This window comes from Eurytemora carolleeae, unplaced genomic scaffold, assembly GCF_000591075.1.
Source record: "Eurytemora carolleeae unplaced genomic scaffold, Eaff_2.0 scaffold32, whole genome shotgun sequence".
Taxonomy (NCBI): Eukaryota; Metazoa; Arthropoda; class Copepoda; order Calanoida; family Temoridae; genus Eurytemora; species Eurytemora carolleeae.
In genome coordinates, this window is record NW_019396068.1 from 239107 (window position 1) to 262986 (window position 23880).

The 23880-nt window shown below is 34.6% G+C and overlaps 3 protein-coding genes across 4 annotated transcripts; all 3 read left to right on the forward strand.

Moving 5' to 3' along the window:
- The first annotated feature begins 220 nt into the window (after positions 1–220).
- On the forward strand, positions 221–10045 carry LOC111710883 (5'-nucleotidase domain-containing protein 3). 2 transcript variants are annotated; one of them, XM_023485073.1, is made up of 17 exons: positions 221–473; positions 1123–1192; positions 1611–1704; positions 2398–2461; positions 2825–2905; positions 3264–3337; positions 4052–4119; positions 4652–4751; positions 4838–4899; positions 5045–5182; positions 5457–5555; positions 6187–6353; positions 6777–6900; positions 7682–7699; positions 7811–7920; positions 9006–9077; positions 9282–9350. In XM_023485073.1, exons 1-17 carry the CDS (start codon positions 343–345, stop codon positions 9322–9324), a joined length of 1515 nt encoding a protein of 504 aa, XP_023340841.1. In that variant the 5' UTR covers positions 221–342; the 3' UTR covers positions 9325–9350. The 2 variants fall into 2 exon arrangements, with proteins under 2 accessions (XP_023340841.1, XP_023340832.1); XM_023485064.1 differs by lacking the exon at positions 9282–9350 and adding an exon at positions 9725–10045 and having other exon boundaries at positions 222–473.
- A 107-nt stretch (positions 10046–10152) lies between these two features.
- Positions 10153–18061, forward strand: LOC111710866 (DNA ligase 4). The gene is made up of 11 exons (XM_023485040.1): positions 10153–10523; positions 11016–11117; positions 11492–11604; positions 11981–12136; positions 12274–12316; positions 12918–13040; positions 14754–15523; positions 15795–16409; positions 16824–16881; positions 17243–17641; positions 17860–18061. Exons 1-11 carry the CDS (start codon positions 10296–10298, stop codon positions 17983–17985), a joined length of 2733 nt encoding a protein of 910 aa, XP_023340808.1. The 5' UTR covers positions 10153–10295; the 3' UTR covers positions 17986–18061.
- A 93-nt stretch (positions 18062–18154) lies between these two features.
- Positions 18155–22322, forward strand: LOC111710875 (synembryn-A). The gene is made up of 6 exons (XM_023485051.1): positions 18155–18926; positions 19142–19236; positions 19337–19706; positions 20081–20194; positions 20914–21055; positions 21417–22322. The coding sequence occupies exons 1-6, from the start codon at positions 18492–18494 to the stop codon at positions 21779–21781; spliced, it is 1521 nt and encodes a 506-aa protein (XP_023340819.1). The 5' UTR covers positions 18155–18491; the 3' UTR covers positions 21782–22322.
- The last annotated feature ends 1558 nt before the right edge of the window (positions 22323–23880 follow it).

Genomic DNA, 23880 nt, shown 5'->3' on the forward strand with positions numbered 1-23880 from the left:
ACGCTGTATACAAGTCGTGCCATATTGTGCAGGGGATTATATTTTCCTATAATAAATACACGTTTTTCTTATTTTGTAATTAAGTGAACGATTAAAAGATTTTTTTGTGTGTTAAATTATTAAATATGGTTGAACTAACCAAAAAGTTTCTTTTCTTTAAAATTCGTCAAATTTTTGGAAAATGTAAGACCCTGCCTTTTAAAAATATTTTATTTAGCATAATTGTCTAAGAATATATATTTACCGTCTTGTAATTTGTATTTGACCTCTTCTCGCCGAACCCTATACAGAAATAAATACACAATCCTTAATTCTTATTAATTCCTGGTTTCAGGTTAGAAAATGCAGATATGTGTTCGGGCTGTGACTGGTTTAAACCGGAGAGGTTGTGTTCAGATCAACGCCTGTATTCAGAGAACGTTTACAAGCGAAGATCTTTGGACCAATTACGAGCAAGCAAAGAGCTGGCTTAGGTCCGAGACTATCATTATCTCTGTCACTAATTGAATTGTCAAGCTTTTTTGTTTCTTTGCATTTTTAACAAAAATTTGATTTGTTAATCGGTTAAAGTAAGCTGGAATCCCCAGATCAAGCAGTTATCCGTATATTTTGTCGTTCATAGGATTAAATTAGTTCCTCTGAGATATCAAGCAAATTTAAAAATGATCATAATGGATATTGTGATCAAACATTATAGATAGATAGCTCTACCTCACAAGTTTAACGTCTGGATATATATCCGCACATTTGTAACGTACAACGTAAAAGATGTAAAATACACGTACAAGGGCTGTAGACGTAATCTTAAGTTACCTTCCATTTACAGAGGCATGTGTGATTCACAATGGTACACTCTAAATATCTAATCATGCATGACGTAGATATTCATATTTTTATTGCTAAAAATAAGAGATACCTAAAACATTTGCAAATGTACACTATCTTGGAGCTTACCCAGTAATAATTATACGTCATCACTAAAGGGTATCGTTGCGAATCAGACATGCCAATCTGAAAATGGAGGATCACCCATAATAACAACCTTATTAAAATGGATTTTTTTAAATCTTTCAATTCTAAATATTTTAGTTTTTTTTTTAAATAACTAGTCTACGATCCTAGATGCAAGAAATTACCGCCAGACATTGAGACGAAAGCAGCGTTTTGTAATGATCAGATAGATTTGTCCGAGGTATACATTGCATACATATTTTAAGGGTACTCTGAGCAGTGTGAATTCCAGGGGTAAACCTTTCCCTAGAATGTCAAAAAAGGCTAAGATAATGTATAAGCATCTGTGCGTTTAGTTCTTGGTAAAGGATTAAAACTTAATAAAAGTTTTCTGATAAATTTCTAGTTTTTATATCGTTAGAAGAGCACACAAAAAATAACACATTTTTCGAAATAGAAATTGTTATTAAATGTGCAGTGACCCCCTCCCCCCCTTCTTATAGGGTAACCTTCCCTGGCTAGCTACAAGTAGGGTGAATAGTATCTTATTCATGATATTGCAAAGTTTAGGTTGAGATATATGGGTTTGATTATGATTACACCCTAGCTAGCTACAAGAAGGGTTTAGAGTATCTTATTAATGATATTGCAAAGTTTAGGTTGAGATCTATGGGTTTGATTATGATTACACACTGGCTAGCTACAAGAAGGGTGTAGAGTATCTTATTCATGATATTGCAAAGGAGCATTTAGGTAATTTTTTATCAGTTATTGTTAGTAAAAAAACTGGTATATTTATTTTCTTGAAAAATCCCCCCACACCACCTTCCTCTTCTAAATCAGTTTGTTTCTCCAATATTTTTGTAATGTTTGTGTGCATTTTTTCTGCGGATTTTTGCTAACTTGGAAAAAGAACAAAAAACAAATGACTGAAAGGAAGGATTTTTTTTGTATAAACTATCAAAAGTTAATGAACAAAAAATATAATTCCCTGAATTCCCGTGGTTCTTTCTAGGTTCCCATTCAAAATACTTCAATTACTATAATTTTAATATTAAGAGTTTCTAAGTTATGATCGGACATACAAACAAACAAACATAGAGTACAACTTTATATATAGATGAAGAAAATGAAAACTGAATGAATTTTATCCTATATATAGATATTTAGTTAAGAAGTACGGATACCCGGCTGGAGTAGGAAAACTGAATTAATTTTATCCTATATATAAGTATTTAGTTCAGAAGTACGGATACCCGGTAGGAGTAGGAGAACTGAATGAATTTTATCCTATATATAAATATTTAGTTAAGAAGTACGGATACCCGGTAGGAGTAGGAGAACTGAATGAATTTTATCCTATATATAAATATTTAGTTAAGAAGTACGGATACCCGGTTGGAGTAGGAGAACTGAATGAATTTTATCCTATATATAAATATTTAGTTAAGAAGTACGGATACCCGGTAGGAGTAGGAAAGGTTGTCTATGATCCCAACTTTGCTATCAGGTCCACCATTTTTATTTGATATCGAAAACAAAATATTTGCTTTATTCAAATTTTCAAATATTAAACCTCAAATATAGAAATTGGAATGTGAGCCTGTACAAAGAATGCGATTTCAGAGACGATTGTACAGAATTTATACTGTCTGTTTCCTTATACTTAGGATCCCCTGCAACTGTAAACTTTTTTCTTCCTTTGCAATATCATTATATAATCCAGTAAATGGCTATAATCCAGTCAAAAGACTTCATGTAACCGTAGATTCGTTTCCGGTCGTTTTTTAAAGCTTCATCCATTGTGGTTAATCCTGCATATGAAAATATAAATTATGATTAAAATTTTTATTAAATATTTAATTTTTTGCAGAGGTCTTCACTATGATGTTGAGAAAGGATTGTTTCTCAAGGTTGACAGTTTTCATCAGATTCAGCTTGGAACAGTTTACAGGAATTACTGCTTATAAAATTACTTTTTGCACTCTTACAGCATCAATAAAAAATATTGAATATGAAAGTTTTTTTTTAAATATTATAGTAAAACTCTATAAAGTGTGATCTATATTCAAATTAACTATCGATTGGTTCTACTTCGATCTCTATCAGAAGTTTCTGTAAGGAGAATTTTATGACAAACTTTCTCCGAAAATGTCATAGAAACCAACTTTTTACAGGCACTTTGTCAATCGGTGGGAGTACGTAAGTAAAAGTTGACCTTATCGTTTAAATCATAGATTTTCCTTAAACACTATATTTCGTGAAATTTCCCTTATAAAAGTTAAGGCCTAATCTCAAGCTGTGTTGTAAAGAGGACGAGAGAAACTGTCCGACAAAGATGTTCTAAAATTATATAAAAGACGACATTTACCTGTAAATTATCTAGGTACAAATATATAGATAAATATGAGCAAATTAAAACATTATTTAATCAAACAATATAGGTTTGCCTTAGGGTATAATATAATAATTTTACAACAAAACCTGCACAGCAACCAAACATACACAACAACCAAACCTACACAACAACCAAACCTACACAACAACCAAACCTACACAGCAACCAAACATACACAACAACCAGACCTACACAACAACCAGACCTACACAACAACCAAACCTACACAACAACCAAACCTACATAACAACCAAACCTACACAACCAAACATATATAACAACCAAACCTACACAATAACAAAATCTACACAACAACCAAACCTACACAACAACCAAAATTACACAACAACCAAACATACACAACAACCAAACCTACACAACAACCAGGTCTACACAACAACCAAACCTACACAACAACCAAACCTACACATCAACCAAACCAACACAACAACCAAACCTACACAACAACCAAAACTACACAACAACCAAACATACACAACAACCAAACCTACATAACAACCAAACACACACAACAACCAAACCTTTACAACAACCAAACCTTTACAACAACCAAACATACACAACAACCAAACCTGCACAACAACCAAACATACACAACATCCAAACCTACACAACAACCAAACATACACAACAACCAAACCTACACAACTACCAAACATAATGAATTTACTTATATTCTAGAATCTAGTTTCCTAACTCCTAAACCAATGAACGTAAAGATGGTTCAACTAGTCGACATTTTCTCAAAGGAACTTAAACAAACATTTATTTGCCAAGAAGTCAGAACTCATGTAAATCTTGGGATCAAGCATTGATCTCCATCTTAGTAGATCTACGGATTATTTTAATTCCTCTTTAATATCCCTTGGTGCTCGTATCACGGAATAACTTTAATTGAGGGATCAAGCATTCATCCAATTTAATAGTGACCACATTGGATATCTAGATCAAGCTTTCAAGACTAACGTTGCTCCACACAAAGTTCTCTTGTCTGTTCAAAAGAAAAATCTGTAATATCCAAAACATTAATGCTGAAGGAATTCCGTTTTACAGAGAAAATTAATTTCCGAAGAAAATATCCCAACTAGCTGGATGCAGTTTTTTATTAAAATCAAAAAGAAGGAGTGTTTTAAAAACAAAATTATAGATATTATTAACAACATTGTCGGTTTCCTCTAAAAGATTAATCAAAACAAAATCTTCAAGAAAATGTTCGGGTTTTCTGAAAACTAAATGACCGAATCTTCTACAAATGGTTTTAAAATGGCGGTTTGGTTTTAGCCCGAGATGAGTTTAATGGCGGCTGTAATGGATTACTTCCATACATGCGAGATAGAATATCAGCCGGAAAGCCTCTACTATGATATATCTAAGTGTATTGGTCAGTATTATATCATATATTTAATACTTATTATGAAAAAAAAATCCCTATTCTTTTAAAGAATTTGTATTGATTTCATTTTCTAGGTTTGGCTCACGCTACATTCCATGCTGAGATTCGCTCAAATCCAAATCTGTATCTACACAAGGAAATAAAAATAAAATAAATCTCAAAGCACTAACGGGAAACGCTAGGCCCCCAATTATTATTATTGATTGTAAATATATTGTTTAATTGGACTTTCGTGTTTTCTTCAAAAAAGATAAATGAAAAATTATTTTGTTTGTTTGAAGGACCCTGAATTAGCTCCGTACTTGAAGGGTCTCATGGAGAGCAAAAAGAAAATTTTCCTCATCACGAATTCTCCGTTTGAAACCGTGGATGTGGGAATGAAGTATATGGTTGGAGAGGACTGGAGGGATCTTTTTGATGTAAATTTTAGATTTTAAAATTTCGACATTTTTTAGAACATTTTATTTGAGATATCCCTACTAACTTTTCAGATTTATTGGTATAGAGTTCAGAGTTTGTAGATTTTCACAAACTTGTCAGGTCGTTACTACAAATTGCTGATTTTTACTCTAACTGGAAAGATTTGTTTTAAATTTGAAATCTGAAATCTGACCTGACAAAAACTGGTTCTCAGAGGAACCCATGCCAGATATTTTAGATCAAGCGTACAGTACATAGAGTACATATGTTTAGGTGATAGTTGTACAGGCCGGGAAACCTCATTTCTTCACTAACAATGCACAACCTTTCAGAGAACTAGATTTAACTAGGAATGTCTTCCTTTGGGATAAGGTGATTACTGATTATCCCTCCCTCCCCTCCCTCCCCTATACCTACCTCTTTCTTATTGTTGACTAGTTCACCCTCCTTCTTTCAGTTTAAATCCCCTTTTATCCCCATTTTGGATGATTCCATTCCATGCTCCCTCCCCTTTATCCCCATTCTTGACTCCCTACCCTTTATCCATTTGGGACTATTTCATTTCAAGCTCCCTCTATTCTAACTCCATTCTGGACTAATACATCTCAAGCTCACTCCTCTCCAACCCCATTCTGGTATATTCCAAGCTCCCTCCCCTCTATCCATATTCTGGACTATTTCATTTCAAGCTCCCACCCTTCTAACCCCATTCTAGACTATTCCATCCCAAGCTCCCTCCCCTCTTATTCCATTCTGGACTATTTTGTTCCAAGCTATTTCCCCTGATCCTCATTCTGGACTTTTGAATTCCAAGCTCCCTACCCTCCCTCTCAATTTCATCTATTACAACTATTAAGTTCAAACGATCTTTTTCAAAACCCCTTTCCTTATTCTAGACTTTTCAATCTATATAGCTGAAGTTGACTTCAATATTGCTCAAATTTCCTCTAATATATTATTATTCCATTTCCCCACATCTAAATTTAGTGTTTATATTGTAAAGGTTCATGAGTTGGCTAAGGGAAGAATATATGCTGGTGGAACTTTAAATCATTTCCAGCTTCTGACCGGCTGGAAGGGAGGCAAGGTCATGTATTTCGGAGATCATCCGTATGCAGATCTAGCAGATGTTACACTGCATCATGGTTGGAAAACTGCTGCAGTTATCAGGTAGGATAGAAACACAGGTGATCTGTTCTAGAGTATTATTTAAAATGTTGTGTCTAAAACATTAGTATTTTTTATGTACTAAAAAATATTTGTCCGGTAAATTAAAATATTATTAAGAAGAAAGTTTAAACTTTATGATTTAAGCCAGTAATATTGAATGAAAATGAAACAGTTCTTGTTACATGTTAAGGGATTATTATCTTTTCATGATCACTGATATGTTAGATAACCAGAACAGTTTTGGTAAGGGATAAGTTCTTATGATTTCTAATTGTTAGATAACTAAATTGGTTAATGTTGATTATGGATTGTTTTTAATGATCACTGAAAGTTGATAATTAGAATAGGTTTGGTAAAGGATAACATGGTTTCATGGTTTCCAACTGTTAGATAAATATTTTATAACTAATTTATCGTTTTAAGGGAACTGGAGAAAGAGATTGCAATGATGAATACAGAGGAGTTTAAGTGGGGAGTTAACTGGCAACAAGTTCTCAAATCTCTAATAGAGGACCACCAGGACGTTCAAGAACCGGAGGCTAAGGAGGTAGGGTATAGGAGGGCAAGGAGGTAGTTAGCACTCCAAGGAGGTAGGATAGCACTCAAAGGAGGTAGGATAGCACTCAAAGGAGGTAGGATATCACTCCAAGGAGGAAGGATAGCACTCCAACGAGGTAGGATTGCACTCCAAGGAGGTAGGATAGCATTCCAAGGAGGTAGGATAGCACTCCAAGGAAGTAGTTTAGCACTCCAAGGAGGTAGGATAGCACTCCAAGGAGGTTGAATAGCACTCCAAGGAGGTAGGATAGCTTTCCAAGGAGGTAGGATAGCACTCCAAGGAGGTAGTATAGCACTCCAAGGATGTAGGATAGCACTCCAAGAAGGTAGGATAGCACTCCAAGGAGGTAGGATAGCATTCCAAGGAGGTAGGATAGCACTCCAAGGAGGTAGGATTGCACTCCAAGGTTTTAGGATTGCACTCCAAGTAGGTAGGATTGCACTCCAAGTAGGTAGGATTGCACTCCAAGGAGGTAGGGTAGCACTCCAAGGAGGTAAGATAGCACTGAGGTATGGGTAGGATGCCATGGGTTAGGAGGTGTAAGGAGTTTTGTTTATTTACACATTGATGGGAGGGCACTTGAAATTACATTAACAGTCTCTTCCTTGACAAGCTATTTGGACAAATACGACATCATATGACTTCATGACCTGTTTAATAGGACAACCATAACATCAATATAAGTTTGAATTGAGGACAATAATGGATCTAAAAAAAAAAAAAAATATGATATCAATGATTTTTCCAATATAACTGCTATTTGTTGTAGGTTATAGAAGCTTGGAAGGAAAGGGTTACTTAATTCTTAAAATAGTTTGAAAACAGTTAAATATTATTTAAAGTTTTTTTTAAAAAGTTAAGAAAAAGTATATTTAAAGAATTTACCCTGTGGATCCAGATTGAGGTGGATGCTGTCTCCATGAGTTTAAGAAACATGTTTAATCCACATTTTGGATCCATGTTCAGATCTCACAGTAATCCTACATACTTCTCCAGGAAACTTTTCAGGTATAGACTAGGGATGATACTCATGACACATTTTAGGAAGATCGAGGATATTTTCTTGAAAAATAATTCCCCACCCCGACATACGTATAATAATATATATATTCCCCACCCCGACATACGTAAATATATTCCCCACCCCGACATACGTATATATATATATATTCCCCACCCCCTGCTTTTTTTATCCAACGTTACGACGTACATATACATATATTTAGGGTTTCTTCGCTGAAATGGGGAAAACTGAGTTTTTAGGTTAGGGTAGGTAGAATTGCACTCTGCGACCGACGGGTTTCCCGACGCTCTAGCACTTCGTACGTGAAGCGATCCGACTGGCAAGCCCATTTTTGGAACAGCAGAGAGCCTGCCTATCCGAACATTTAAAATGTATAAATTTTTGGGGAAAGTGTCAAACAGGATTAAAAACTTTCCTTTTGATGTCCAATTTTTAATTTTTTCTTCCAATTCCTCAAAAATATTCCTCCCCCGACCTGGGGGGGGGGTTATTCTTAGAATGATACACCCCTGGATGATAAAGCCTTGACGCCTATGTTTGTAAAGTAAAATAATTGATTACTCGCTGATATAATCCTAATATCATTGCAACCTGATGTCGTAGACCTTCCATATTTTAAACGATAATTCCGCCAGATCAGAAAGTCTTTGTTTCAAAATCAAAGGTTTACACCATCAAATTGTGGAGTTATAGGGATTGGAAAATTCGAGTTTGAGGGGTAATCAGAGGGTGAAACCATAGACACGAGGGGGGGGGGGGGTAGAGATTATTCCCTGAACCGACCATTGTAGTTTTACACTATACACTATACTGTGATATTTTTAAAGTTCTAGTGGAATTTTTGAACAATTAAAATAAATCTTGACCTTTGAAAAAGTTTCCGGCATTCATTTGACAATCTTATTTTAAAATTATTGCTACGAAACTTTTATCACAAGTTAACCCATTTCCAAAATGTGGTCTGCCTTTATTTTGTTTTCATGATTACCGGAGATATGAATGATTTCGTTCAATATAATACTCTTATGGTTTTATTTAATAATTTTAAATCTAACAAAACTGTTAATAGGTTCTCAGATATCTACACTAGCCGAGTAACCAATCTTGGACAGTACAGTCTCAACCATACATTCTATCCCAGGTACAACATACTCATGTACACACAGGGTGAACCAAAAAATACGACCATCAGAAAATATTGAATATTCTTTTTGGGACGCCTTGGCTGATGTTGACAGATACATTGGATCAATCATTAACAAAAAAATTGCGGTCGTGCAACTTTTTTGGGACACCCTAGAATGCAAATTATTTTTTAATTGTCTCCTATATTCTTAATCTTTAGCCTAGGATATCTACCACACGATTTCCCATATCCGGATTCCTGATTGATCCTTGAACAACCGATGCTAACATAAAAACTAAAAAATGTAAATTTTAATTAAAACAGCAGTGTCTACTGTCTAGTGTCTAGTGTCCAGTGTTTCGAATGTACAATGTCTAAAACTATCAAAAGCAATCGCGATCCTTAATTAAAACTGGGATAGGGGGATTTTCAGTCAAGATTTATATGGTATTTTTAAAATTTAAATTTAAATTTTATATGCATTGTTTAACAGTTGGTTCAATAAAAAATAACTACATTTTTTTGGATTATAACAGTTTTTTTCAGAAAATACAAAAACAGAATTTTAATAGCATGCTTGGAATAACCGGTTTTCTTTTTTATTATAATATCTTATCTTTTTTGTCACTTTTTTAAGTTCACATTTTTTATTTCACTTCTAGGAGAGGAGCTCTGCCCCATGAATTCAAGTCCTGGTTCGTTTAAAGGATCAGTGCTAAAGATGGATACAGGGGGAGTTCAAGAACTTATCATTGAGCTTTGGATTAGAATTATAGTTATTAGTTAGGTTGGGTTTTCAACCCTCAGCTGTACACTGTACACTGTACAGTACATTTTTATTTGATGACTTTTAAAAATAATTTAAGAAATGTTTGTTTTTTATTTTCTTGTTTAAAACGTTAACTCTGACGAACATTTTGGATGCTTTGCTTACGTGATAAACTTTCATTCCATATTTAGATTAATAAAAATAATAATCAGCATTATAATCAAAAGATTGTACATTTTGACATTAAAAAAATTTGTTTGGTTTTTGAGTTCGAATCTCTTAATCTGTTTATTTTATGTCTTTTGTTATCGAGCTTATAGCTGTATAGGAAATTTTTTTATTTTGTTTTAAAATTTTTGTTAGTGTTCCAAAAAATGGCTTTCATTATTTCTCTAAGAGAGTAAAATTTAATAAAAAAAATGTGTATAACCTGTTGAGTGTTGACAACATAAATTTCAGAAAGAATGGATTGGTCGTCTAATCTCACATTTAAAGAGTTAACGGATTTTCTGCAACGACTTGTTAAAGCCGACAAATCCGCAAGATTTCGACATGTTCAAAGATTTCTTCAACATTGTCGACACCTTGCTGACAAAATTCAGAACCCAGCTGAGACAAAGAACTCTCTGTTTCCTGTTTTAAGATTATTAGTCCCTCAGCTGGATAAAGAGAGAGGAGCGTATAAGATGAAGGTCAGAGTTATTTTAAATTTAATTCAGTTGTCGCATTGATTAATTTTATGTCATGTAAACAATAAATATTTAACTTTCATTTTCCTTTCTATTCCCTTTCCTTTTATTTTCATATTATTTTTTTTATTTAAGGAAATATTCCCACAATTTCTTTTCTTGGAGGTTTTTAAATATTTTCTCCTGAAACACTTAATTTTGTATTTTTTTATTATATTTCATAAATAAATAACTACTTGCTTGCTTACTTACTTACTTACTTACTTACTTACTTACTTACTTACTTACTTACTTACTTACTTACTTACTTACTTACTTACTTACTTACTTACTTATTTACTTACTTACTTACTTACTTACTTACTTACTTACTTACTTACTTACTTACTTACTTACTTACTTACTTGATGCGATACACCTTGCTGGCGGTCTGGAGGTTCTATATCGTACTTCTGTTCCTTTTAGATCTTTCTATTATAACTATTATTACTCCAGGAGACAGCTCTAGCTGGGATGTATATTGAGTTCCTACAGCTAGGAAAGAATTCTGCAGATGCTCTTAAACTGAAGAATTATAAAGTTCCTACAGCTGTACAGGTTCGAGAAATTATATTATCCTAAAATGAAACCAGTACAGTGTATTATATAATGTACAGGTTTGAGAAAAAAAGTTATTCCTGAATACAAGCTTACAGTGTACAGTACTTTACACTGTACATTGTACACTCTGCACTCTGTACTCTACACTGAACACTGAACACTGAACACTGAACACTGAACACTGAACACTGAACACTGAACACTGAACACTGAACACTGAACACTGAACACTGAACACTTAACACTGAACACTGAACACTGAACACTGAACACTGAACACTGAACACTGAACACTGAACACTGAACACTGAACACTGAACACTGAACACTGAACACGGAACTATGAACTATGAACTATGAACTCTGAATAGGATGATGCTGGAGATTTCGCGTCTGTCCTCTACACTGTGATGCAGCAGCGCTGCTATAAATCTACAGATATATCCTGCTCAGAGATCAATCAGAAGCTAGATCAGATTGTCAGGTTGGGAAACTTATACTAACTAGGAAACGATTTGTTTATAAGTTAAGGGCCGAATAGAGGGGGGGGGGGAGGAAAGATTACATTGGTTCTTTAACCAACAGGGACCTTTCGACATTGCTATACTGATAGTGCCTTATTGACCATTTGCTCTATACCTCATAGAATCCATAGACACGACATTTGCTCCATACCTCATAGACTCCATAGACACGACATTTGCTCTATACCTCATAGACTCCATAGACACGACATTTGCTCTGTGGAAGGTTATTTAGAGGTTTATTAAGATAGATAAAATGGCGTGAAAGAGCAAACATTTAATAGAGCAAACAGCAAATGGTTCTAAAGCAAATGTAGTAATATATAATACTTTTAGACTGAACAATAACGAGGGTCGGAGGGAGGTGGCGGGAGTATTCAAAGACTTGTTTCTTCGGATGGACGCCTTGCAGCAGAAGTGGTTGATCAGGATTATACTCAAGGAGATGAAGATCTCCATGGGGAACAACTCAGTACTCTCAGCTCTACATAGGAACAGAGAACAAGAACACCGAGAAATACTAAATAATCTTTGACAAAATCAGTGCTAAGAAATAATTTTATATTTAAAAATTTGTTTCTTCATATAATATTTTGTGAATAATTTTCCTATTTTCTCCTGAAACCTAGGGATGCAAAGGAGTTGTACGAAGTAAATTCAAATCTTAGAAAGGTAAATTTTACTTTAGGGACTTTGAGCGTAATTTCAATCTAGCATTGTCATCTTTGCAAGGAGGGTTTATAGAAATTATTAAGATTTGTTTCGAAAACAATTGTTAGGTGAAAATTCATGAATTTCAGGTGATTTTTAAAGAATAATGAAGAGGAAATTAAAAACTAGGGGAAAAGTTAATAAAACTTAAAAGTAAAGCAAGATTTGATCAATTTAGTTCAATCTAAGAATGATAACGCATCATGTAAAAAATTACAAAATTCTTCCTGACTTAGAGGCTAACAACTCTAATAACAATTTTGGATTAAAAGTTGATAAAGGGACCGCAAGCGTAGTTACAAATGACCCTCCATGAAAAGATAGCAATGCGCGATTAGAAAATGTGGAAGATATAATACGTCGTTTTTCTGACTAGAAACGTCTTTCTTTCTTTGAGTTTCTCCATTGCTTCTTAAAATCAAGGAATGTGCAAGTGACTTTCGCAGATAAACTACAAATGAAAATTAACAGTTAAAGAAACAAAAACATTGATTTCTATATCATACTTGGTCATACAGTCCCTTTAATACCTAAAGACTCCTAAGCATTTTATTATTTCTAGGTTTGTGAACTCCTTCATGATCCTGAGGTTCGGATGAACGAGATTCAGATTCAAATATTTTCTCCCTTCAAACCTCAGTTAGCAGATAGGGTTGCTATATCTAAACTTAATCTCATAATAAAGGTGAACTCAGATTTAGATTAATCGTATTTATATTTTTTAAAGGAATTGTCGTAATAATTTCGTGAGGGACTGGTCCGATTCACAGCGTTACCTATAAAATCTTACCATTAATGTAGAATATATGTCGATGTTTTTCTAGCGTGAAAACTGACAAATTCTGACAGTTTCCTTCATTGATTTTGAAGCTGAAATTTGCAAGTCACTAGGCATGGAGATTATCTATTATGAAAAATATTAAATTTGTAAAGAGAAGATGATCAAGATCTCATGTATTCTTGTTCAGATTAAGCTTTTAAGGTTTACCGTTTTAAATTGGACATGTCACTTTATGAGTTGAGAGTTATTTGAAATTATATCTATTGTCCCTTTTCCCTTTTAAACCTAGATTTTTATCTAATTCTAACTTAACAACAAGTTTTCCCTTTTAAACCTAGATTTTTATCTAATTCTAACTTCAGGGTGGCCAAAATGTACGGATTGTACGGATTGTACGGATTTTTTATTTTGTAACCCTAAAATTGTACGGATTGTACGGATTGTACGGATTGTACGGATTTTTATCCTGGAAATACACCGGGTTTTTTTTTAATTTTCACTCATTTCAGCAAGTTTTTCATGAAAATTTCAAAAAAAAATTTCGTCAAAATGAAGTTAGTTTAACTTATTTTCTGCATTCTAAATAATATTAGATTGATTAACGTTTCAATTGACAATCAAAATTCATTCATAATTTTCGAGATCCCAGAAGTGTTCATTTGAGAATATGTTCCAGAAGTGTTCATTTGAGAATGTGTTTATCTATCTGTCTATCTGTCTAGCTATCTGTCTAGCTAACTATCTAGCTATCTGTCTATCTATATGTCTATCTATCTGTCTATCTATCTGTCTAGCTCTCTGTCTAGCTATATGTCTAGCTATATGTCTAGCTATCGATCTAGCTATCTGTCTATCCATCTGTATATCTATCTGCATGTCAGTTTATCAATCTTTTTATTTATCTGTTTATATATCCTATCTGTCTCTCTGTTTATCTATATGTCTATGTGTCTATCTGTTTCTCTGTCTATCTATCTGTTTCTCTGTCTATCTATCTGTCTGTCTGTTTATCTATCTTTCTCTTTATCAGATCTGAGAACATCCTCTCAGGTTTCTTCCGTTTATCTGTAAATCTTTTCATTTACAGTTTAATATTAACTTTCTTTTAATCGAGTGTGCAACCCCTGTACCACGCTATTTTTTAATTATATTATATCCTAAATCTACACTCCACTCTTTCTAATTATAACTTAATTGTTTGGTTGTTAAATGGCCTACACACTGATCTAAACAGTTTTAAAAATTAGAAAACAACAAGTTTTCCCTTTTAAACCTAGATTTTTATCTAATTCTATCTTAACAACAAGTTTTCTCTTTTAAACCTAGATTTTTATCTAATTCTAACTTAACAACAAGTTTTCCCTTTTAAACCTAGATTTTTATCTAATTCTATCTTAACAACAAGTTTTCCCTTTTAAACTTAGATTTTTATCGAATTCTAACTTTACATCAAGTTTTCATTATTCCGAAAAACCAATGAACTTTCAACTAACCCCTAAAACTTCATGTATTTTTCCTTGCTAGTAATAGTCTACAACTGTTGATTAAAGTAAATTAGCTCTTTATTATTCCGTTTAAAACTTCTCCATTTCCTTACTTTAATTCTAGTTTATCTAGGGCAAGGAATGTTACATCGAGACAAAGTATGACGGAGAACGAATGCAGGCCCACATGGAGGACGGCAGGTTCAAGTTCTTCTCCAGGAACGGATCCGACTTCACGGACGAGTTTGGACATTCAGCTTCGGATAAGGATAAGTTCTCATCCTTCCTAGCATCTAGTCTATGCCCGGAGGTCAAGTCTGTTATCCTTGACGGAGAAATATGTGCCTGGAATCATCAAACTCAAACTATTATCCAGAAAAGTCAACAAAATAATATTCGAAATATTAAAACCGATCATCGAAACTTACAACAATGTCTCGTTATCTACGATATCTGCTATTTAAACGGTCAGGTTTTAACGAACACCCCGTTTTCTGAACGGATAAAAATATACGAAAGAATTGTTCGTCCAATGCCAGGACGAATTCAACTCTCGCATCGAATGATCGTAAGATCAAAATCTGAAGTTATCGAAGCTCTAAACGATGCAATTGATAACCGCGAGGAAGGTTTAGTTCTAAAAGATCCTCTGAGTACATATAAACCTAACGCCAGGTCTGGAAGTGGGTGGATTAAACTAAAACCTGATTATGAAAACCAACTCATGGATCAAATAGACCTTCTAGTTCTTGGTGGATATTTCGGGTCCGGGAAGGGTGGAGGAAAAATAACTCATTTTCTCATGGGTTTATCGGATAGATCAGGGGACACCGAGAAATTTGTCACTTTCTGTCGGGTCTCATCCGGGTTTTCTGCGGCAGACATTGAAGATATGGTCGGCAGGTTAGGGTGTATTGTCCTTTTACATATTAAATCCTAAGACGGAAAGGAATTGAGTCTTTGCTGCAAACTCTGATTTGCAACCCAATATGGTAGACCATTTTAAACTATTATATCTGTTAGATCAAATAATCTAAGTTAGAAATATATTATGTTTCAACATCAGGTGGTTGCCAAGATGTAAGAAATGGAAAATTGAGTTAATGGTAAAGGCTCAATTACTTCTTAATCTTATAAATGTTTAACTTTATACAATATACATTCTTGTGTACAGATGTGGGAAACAATTGAAAACTCCGACTAGCAATATAAACTGTGGAAGAGATAAACCAAATGTATGGTTTGATCCCAGATCCTCTCCAGTCCTTCAAGTGAATGCTGCCGAGATTACAAGATCGGAGTCCTACAGTGCAGGTTGTACCCTCCGGTTTCCTAGGGTGGAACGCTTAAGAGAAGATAAGGATTACTCTAACTGTACAACTCTACAGGAGATAATCAAACTTAGAGAAATGGGGGACGGGAAACTTTGCAACGGAGTACGTCTGATTGATTCTGAAGTAGAAACTCCCAGGAAACGGATAAAAATCTCCTCAAAACCAACCCTTGGCTCCGAGTATAAACATATCGACTACAGCAACGAGAGGATTGAGACGTTTCATCTCAAGGATAAGATTATAGTTGTGGAGCCGAGTAATGATGTTGAACTGAAGCATAAGTTGGAGAGGATTGTTGTGAAGCATGGAGGTAGGGTGGAGCAAAACTTCAAGGCAGGACGAACTTTCTGCTTTATCCAGACTGCTGGAACAGTTAAAGCAAAGAATATTATTGGTGAGGGTTCAGTTGATGTTGTTAAATCCTCCTGGATTCTAGACTGTGAAACCACATTCAGGAAATCTAACATTTTTATCTCAATAAATTAATTAACGTCTTAAATCGCTTTCATTGACAAAAAACATGAACGCGTTATTTAATCGTAAAACATTCAACTAAAGGGTGTCACACAAAAAGTTAAAGTTAATAAACTGCTTGAAAATCGTGTTTGATTTGTAATAGCTATAAAATAGAAAATTCGTATTTAAAAGTTGAATAACTCCGGCTTTTAATAAGTTGGTTTATCTACATAGAAACTAAAAGATTGTGCACGATGTTTTATAGGCATTTTGTCCATAGATATATAGCTATAAACTATTAAAGACGAGTTTTAAATCGTCTCAATTGTTATTTTTAAATATTTGCATTACGTGGTCCTCAAATTTTTAACTCGAATGATAGCAAATCTATTTAAATGTTGATTTTGCTGAAGGATGTTCGGACCCCATGATACTGTATTTGCAACAGAGAAAACTAAATCTAAGTGGAAGGAAATACATTTATTCTTTATTCAAAAAAACTTTTAAGTTAATTTATAAATTTTAAATTTACAAATGTCTGCTCTGAAGTTTGCTTGTCGGATGGTTCTTAATTAAAGACGCTCTTTTTAGTATTTACTTGCCCAAATTGAGCCCAGGATGATTTTTCTCCAATCAGAATTTATCATGAATTCTCCAATTAAAATCTTGAATGAAAAAGAAATGACTGGATACTTAATAAAAATAAAAATTAATGGTTAACAATAAAAAGAAATAGCCACGAAGCACAATGATTTTAAAAATTTTACTTTACTTTTCGTTTCAGCATAAAAAAACGAATTTAGATTTTAAAAATCAAATGTGTTGTTTATAGACCGAGTACGACGAGTTTGGGGATTCTTATCATGATCTCGCCACCGTGCAATCTTTAACCCTTAGCATGGACGCTGTCGCTAAAAAAGGTTCAACGGACTCCTTGGATCTTGAAGAGCTTGAGTCATATCTCCAGGACTTTAAATATTTTTTGTTCCGAGGGTTGAGACTATACCTCGAGTACGGAGAGAAGGAGGAGGATAAGAGAACCTTGGATACAGCTCTAGTCAGGTTCTACGGAGCTAGCGTAGTGCATGGGAATTCTATCCTGGAGCAGGATGAGTCTAGCCAGGAGCAGGATGAGTCCGGCCTGGAGAAGGGCAGTCCGGAGCAGGTTTTAGGAAACGTTAGTCATGTAGTTTTCTTCAATCCTGCACCAGACATCATTCACAAATACAAGGAATAGAATTAAAATTAAAACATAACATAATTAGGTTTATACATCGTGAAGTCAGACTGTTTATGGAGGATGGGGGATTTCTAACTTGTTAAAAATGAAAAAAAGTTAAACGGTTAGTAATAGGGAGATCGGGCCAGAGGGAGCATTCTAAATAGGTTATTTATAACAAAGTGAACAAAATAAATAGAAGATATTTTACAATTTTAACTATTTTTCAGAGAATTCGTCGTGATATTAACGCTGGAACAGAAAGATTATTCCACTTAGTAATTTCGGATTGGATTTCTGAATCTATATCCGCTGGAAGGTTACTCCCGGAGAAGGACTTTTATCCTGAACCTTAATAGTGATATAAAATGTGATCATAAAAGTTTTAAAATTATATTGTGGTAAATTTGAATAAAGTGTGATTTTTTGTTATAGGATATTTCTTAAAGTGTAAATGAACTACTATAAAGATTATGACTACATGTTATTTTGTATTATTTTTTAATTGTTTTATTAAAAAACTATATTTTCTACTAAAATTCGTTTTTTGTGCTGTTTTAGATTTCTTCCAAATAAAAAGCAAGTTTTTTGTATATTTTCTATTTTTGGGGTTTTGTTCTTTAAACAAAAATTTCTGTGTTTTTGGAATTATCTTATCACTAAGGAAACCCGCCGCAGATATTTCTAAATCTCTCTCAAAACATTGACATTTCAGATCCTATTGGAGCCAGGACTAGAGAGAGCTCTCTGATTGGTCCGTCCTACCATCCGAACCCAGCTGATCAAATTCAATTCTTATCAAAACTCTTGCAAGGATTCATTCATTGTCGGGACCGTCGGTGAATTTCTAAGTTCTAAAAACATGACGGATCTTCTGGGGATTTCGGATGTTCCGGATAATCAGCTTGAATCAGTCTTGTCAAAGTTTCTCTCGGAGAACACTACGGTTCGGAGTTTCACCGATATTAAGTTAAGCGATAGGAAATTAATCTGGGCAGGACTTTTCAGTATAGCTGAGAACAATAGCTCCTCAATACTGCAGGATAAAGCCTTGAAATGTTGCAAACTTCTATCAAGAGATAGGGTTGGGATCAACGAGTGTATTGAGAACAAGAATGTTGATCTTCTCATACAGAAGAGTGGAATTAGCCGACTGCAGCCGGACTCAGAACCCGGAGTAAGGTTCGAATCTAAGATGGTTCTCTCCAACCTTATCCACCAGAGCAGTACTGTACAAGCCTATTGTACGGTTAACGGATTTCTTAAAGATATTCTCACAACAATCACAAATCACAAGGAACAACCATTGTCGAAGAAATAGCAATCATGAACGTCTTTTTATCCTGTCAACATGAGAAAGAAGCGTCAATTTGGGGGAAGGGGAGGGGGGTCTTGATTCTTCTTAGAGTAAAAACATCTAATTAAAAATATGAATTCATCCAGCAATTATTTGACGTTACTTCTTTTACATCTATATATTTAATTATTCAACGATGGTTTGGACTACTCCAGGATCGGAATGAGGTAGAAAGGTTTGATCTCCGACTCCTGTTCCTTCTGACAGCACTTTGCTCGGAGCAAAGACAAGTGGCCAACTCGGAACACAGGAATATATAATAGCAATCCTTATAGTTCATTGAAAATTTTTTTTCTTCACTGAGCGAAAAATTGAATTATTCAAATCAATAAAAATTGCGTATTATCTAGAGCTCTGACGCTTATCAATAACAACCTAAAATCCTGTCTTGATATGTCTCCTTGTTCTCCCGTCTTAGCTCTCTACGTGGTAGAGGTTCTCAAGGTACTCTTCAACCTTGCCCTGGAGTCTAGGACGGAGGATACCGAGGAGCTGACGCGTATTTGTAAAACCCTTGACTCCGTGCTCAACCACGCATACGAGGACAAGGACTCGGAGAACATGGTTGTGAGCAACGTGATAAACTTCCTAACCAACATGGACGGAAAGATGGAGCCTACAACTTATATAATTCACAAGATCAGTAATATTCAAAGGATTCTGGATTATCTCCTCATGAAGCTTGAAGAGTACAGTGAAAACAAGTTGAAAAACTTAAAGGTGAGAGGTTTATTAATTTCGACACTGCGTTATAGATAAGAAACTTTTACTTTTATCCTATCGTATTGATTCAAGAAAAGCATATCTATTTTTCTTCATCGAATTTCAAAAATTAGTATTTGGTTTATCTTGATCATTAATGCTTTCATATTTTTGGATTCCAGCTCGGCCCGCAAACTAAAGTTTTTCTATTTAAGTCAAGTCATTTAACTTAAAATTTTAAAATCAGGCTATAAAGAACATTTGGCTGGTTCTATCTAGTTCCCCAATCAAAATTGTAGGCAAATCGGTCCTTGGGATCTTGAGTTATAGTTATAGTTATGCATAAAATATACTGCAAAATAAAATTGATTTGGAAAAAGTTCGTTTTTAAGGAGGAAGTTTCTCCTACCCTCTCCGTCCTGTGGATTTTGAGTAAGATGCACCGAGAGGTTCGGAAATATCTGAAGCAAATCATCCTTCCTCCTCTCACAGCAGAGGATATTCAGGTACGGAGTAAACCATCCTTCCTATACTCTCAACAGCTTTTATTTAAGCACGGAGAATTCCACTATTCCTTCCCATAAGACATTCAGGTACCGAGCAAACCATCCTTACTCCTATCACAGCAGAGGATATTCAGGTACGGAGCAAACCATCCTTCCTCCTCTTGCAACAGAGAATATTCAGGTACTAAGTAAACCATCCTTCCTCCTTTCATAGCAGAGGATATTCAGGTACGGAGTAAACCATCTTTCCTCCTCTCATAGCAGAGAATATTCAGGTAGGGAGTAAACCATCTTTCCTCCTCCCATAGCAGAGGATATTCAGGTACGGAGTATACCAGCTTTCCTCCTCTCATAGCAGAGAATATTCGGAGTAAACCATCTTTCCTCCTCCCATAGCAGAGGATATTTAGGTACGGAGTAAACCATCTTTCCTCCTCTCAGCAGAGGATATTCAGGTACGGAGTAAACCATCTTTCCTCCTCTCACAGCAGAGGATATTTAGGTGCGGAGTAAACCATCCTTTGCCCTCTAACAGCAGAGGATACTCAGGTACGGAGTAACTCATTCTTCCTCTCACAACAGATAATATTTAGGTACGGAGTAACCCATTCTTGCTCTCACAAAAACAAATATTTAAATATTCTCTAACATAATCATGACTTTTATTGGAGCTGAAAGTCCACACATTTTTTTTGTTCCAACCTGTGTTCTGTGTTCAGAACAAGCCTGAGAAGGGTTCTAGTCCTCGGAGCAGACTAGTCTCTCTCCTCACCAACCCAGATCAAGATGTTGCAACAATGACTGCAGAGTTCCTGTTTGTCCTGTGCAAACACAATGTTGGAAAACTTGTTAAACATTCAGGAAAATTTTCAATTCAACCATTAGTTTTCAATCCAAATATACAAAAAATGTAAAATACATGGAAAAATACATTATAATTATAGAAAATACTGATTTTCATATAGATAAATAATTTATTTTTTACTCTTGTATGTCAACTTTTAGAAAAATACCTTGTCAATATCGAAAATCCTAATTTTCATTGAGATGACCGAAATATTTCTCATTTTTGCAGTTTTTTGGGGCTAATTATGGGGGACATTTTTAGTCATAGATGTCGCCATAGTGCTTTTCCAGTTCAAGTTGTAAGAAATCGAATTGTAAAAAATCCCAAAACAAAGATTCAAATATAAAATCAATATTGAGATTTATTTTATGCTAGGATACGGTAACGCAGCCGGACTACTGGCACGTCGAGGACTACTCCTGGGAGGACGAGGAGAAGAAAACTTTTCCTCGGACGAGGAGTCGGACACCGAGGAGTACCAGAAGGAGGCGCACAAGGTGAACCCTATCACCGGGTGCGTGGAGGAGGACAGGCCGAACCCCCTGGAGGGGATGAGCGAGGAACAGAAGGAGTACGAGGCGATGAAGCTGGTTAATATGATGGATAAGTTAGTCAAGGACGGGTTTATCCAACCTGCTCGGATTGGAGAGGATGGAAAACCTGTTCCTGTTGAACATATTCTTCAGCTCCAGGAGGGGATGAATATACCTGGAAAAGGGACTGGGGAGGATTCAGATTAATCCTCTTCTCATCCTAAACTAAGCTTTTGATGCGTACTCCAGGGAGACCAGGGATCTGCAGTTCACTGATCGGAGAAAAAGTGGGATTTAGCGGAGAATTTTACCGTCCTTGCTTTCCTCTCTCAAGTACGGTTGTACTGTACAGTACCTGCAACCCTTTTATTTGTACTTTGTGCACTGCACAATACATGTCATTCATAGTACGTGTAAACTGTGCACTGAATGTACAGTTGAATTTATGTAAATAATACGCTTTAATATGTCAAAATCAAAGTAAATTTAAAGCTGGAAATATAAAACAAACTTTAGTGTTTGTTCAATGTACATAGTGTACACCCTACAGCCACATTTACAAGCTAGTCAAAGAATCCTATGTACAAGTAATGAATTTAAAACATAAATGTTACTTGTAAATATTGGAAGACTATTGCGTATTGAATCCTATGTATATTGTACAAGTAATGAACGTAAAACATAAGTTTATCTTGTATGCGAATTGTAAGACATCTTCTATGAAGGCTTTAATAAAGTATTAAAAAGCTTTAAGCATTTACAATGAGGGAAAACTAGGCTCTGTGCAGTGTGCATGCAAGTATTATTTAGTTTATATTTACCCCTCCCAGAAATAGGAAAAATAATTACGTTTTAAATCGTTCTTTTTAAATAAACCTTGTTATAGTCATTTATTGTTATGTGTACTGTCTTATTATTGTGATATTATTGTTCAACAGTATTTTTAGTTAATTCCAATTAAGATTAATTGGAAATAATAAATAATTGCTGTTTTAATGTTTTGCGGATGTCTGGTGGGATCTTAAATTAGTTATAAGATTTTATAATTGTATTTCGTCAGTTAGAAATCGTCCTAACTCAGTTTAATCTTTTAACCAAACTATCCGTCCTAACTAAGTTTATTTTTTATCCAAACTACCCGTCCAAACTTAGTTTATTTTTTATCCAAACTATACTTCCTAACTTAGTTTATTTTTTATCCAAACTATACGTCCTAACTTAGTTTATTTTTATCCTAACTATACTTCTTAGCTTAGTTTATTTTTTATCCAAACTATACGTCCTAACTTAGTTTATTTTTATCCTGACTATACGTCCTAGCTTAGTTTATTTTTATCCAAACTATACGTCCTAACTTAGTTTATTTTTATACTAACTATACGTCCTAGCTTAGTTTATTTTTATCCTAACTATACGTCCTAACTTAGTTTATTTTTATCCAAACTATCCGTCCTAACTTAGTTTATTTTTATCCAAACTATCCGTCCTAACTTAGTTTATTTTTTATCCAAACTATCCGTCCTAACTTAGTTTATTTTTATCCTAACTATACTGTAAATCAATAGTTTTATACTGTACCAGACTAGGATGATCATTTTAGGTACTTTTACACTCTGGAAAAAGAAATTTAAAGAAGAAGTTTTTCTGCCTGATTATTTCAATCCTAAACTTACTAGTTTCTTAATTCAAATTAGAGCTAGGATGTATATGTATAGTATTCGCCCGTCTACGAAAATAGCTTTTCTATCAGTTTATTTTTTATCCTAACTATAACTTAGATAATTTTTTATCCTAACTATACGTCCTAACTTGGGTAATTTTGTATCCTAACTATACGTCCTAATTCGGTTTTTTTCTTTATCCAAAGCTCAGTTTCATCTTCCATTCTTACCATCCGTCCTAGCTCCGGTTTAAATCATATTCTTTCAATCCGTCCTAGCTCAGTTTTATATTGTATCCGTTCTAGCTATAGTTTAAAGTTCTATCCGTCCTATCATAGTGAAATCTTTAATTCTTCCATATGTCCTTAAATCTTGTGCCCGTCCTAACTCCGTTTTATATTATGATCTTCCAATCCATCCTACCTTAGTTTATCATCTATCTTGACCTTACTATGTTCGTCCAAGTCATGTTTAATATTCTATCCACCTAGCTCAGTTCAATAATCTATCCATCCTAGCTCTGTTTAATCTTCCATCCTTACTATCCGCCCTAGCTCAATTTAATATTATATCCGTCCTAGGTCAGTTTAATCTTCCATCCTTACTATCCGCCCTAGCTCAGTTCAATAATCTATCCACCCTAGC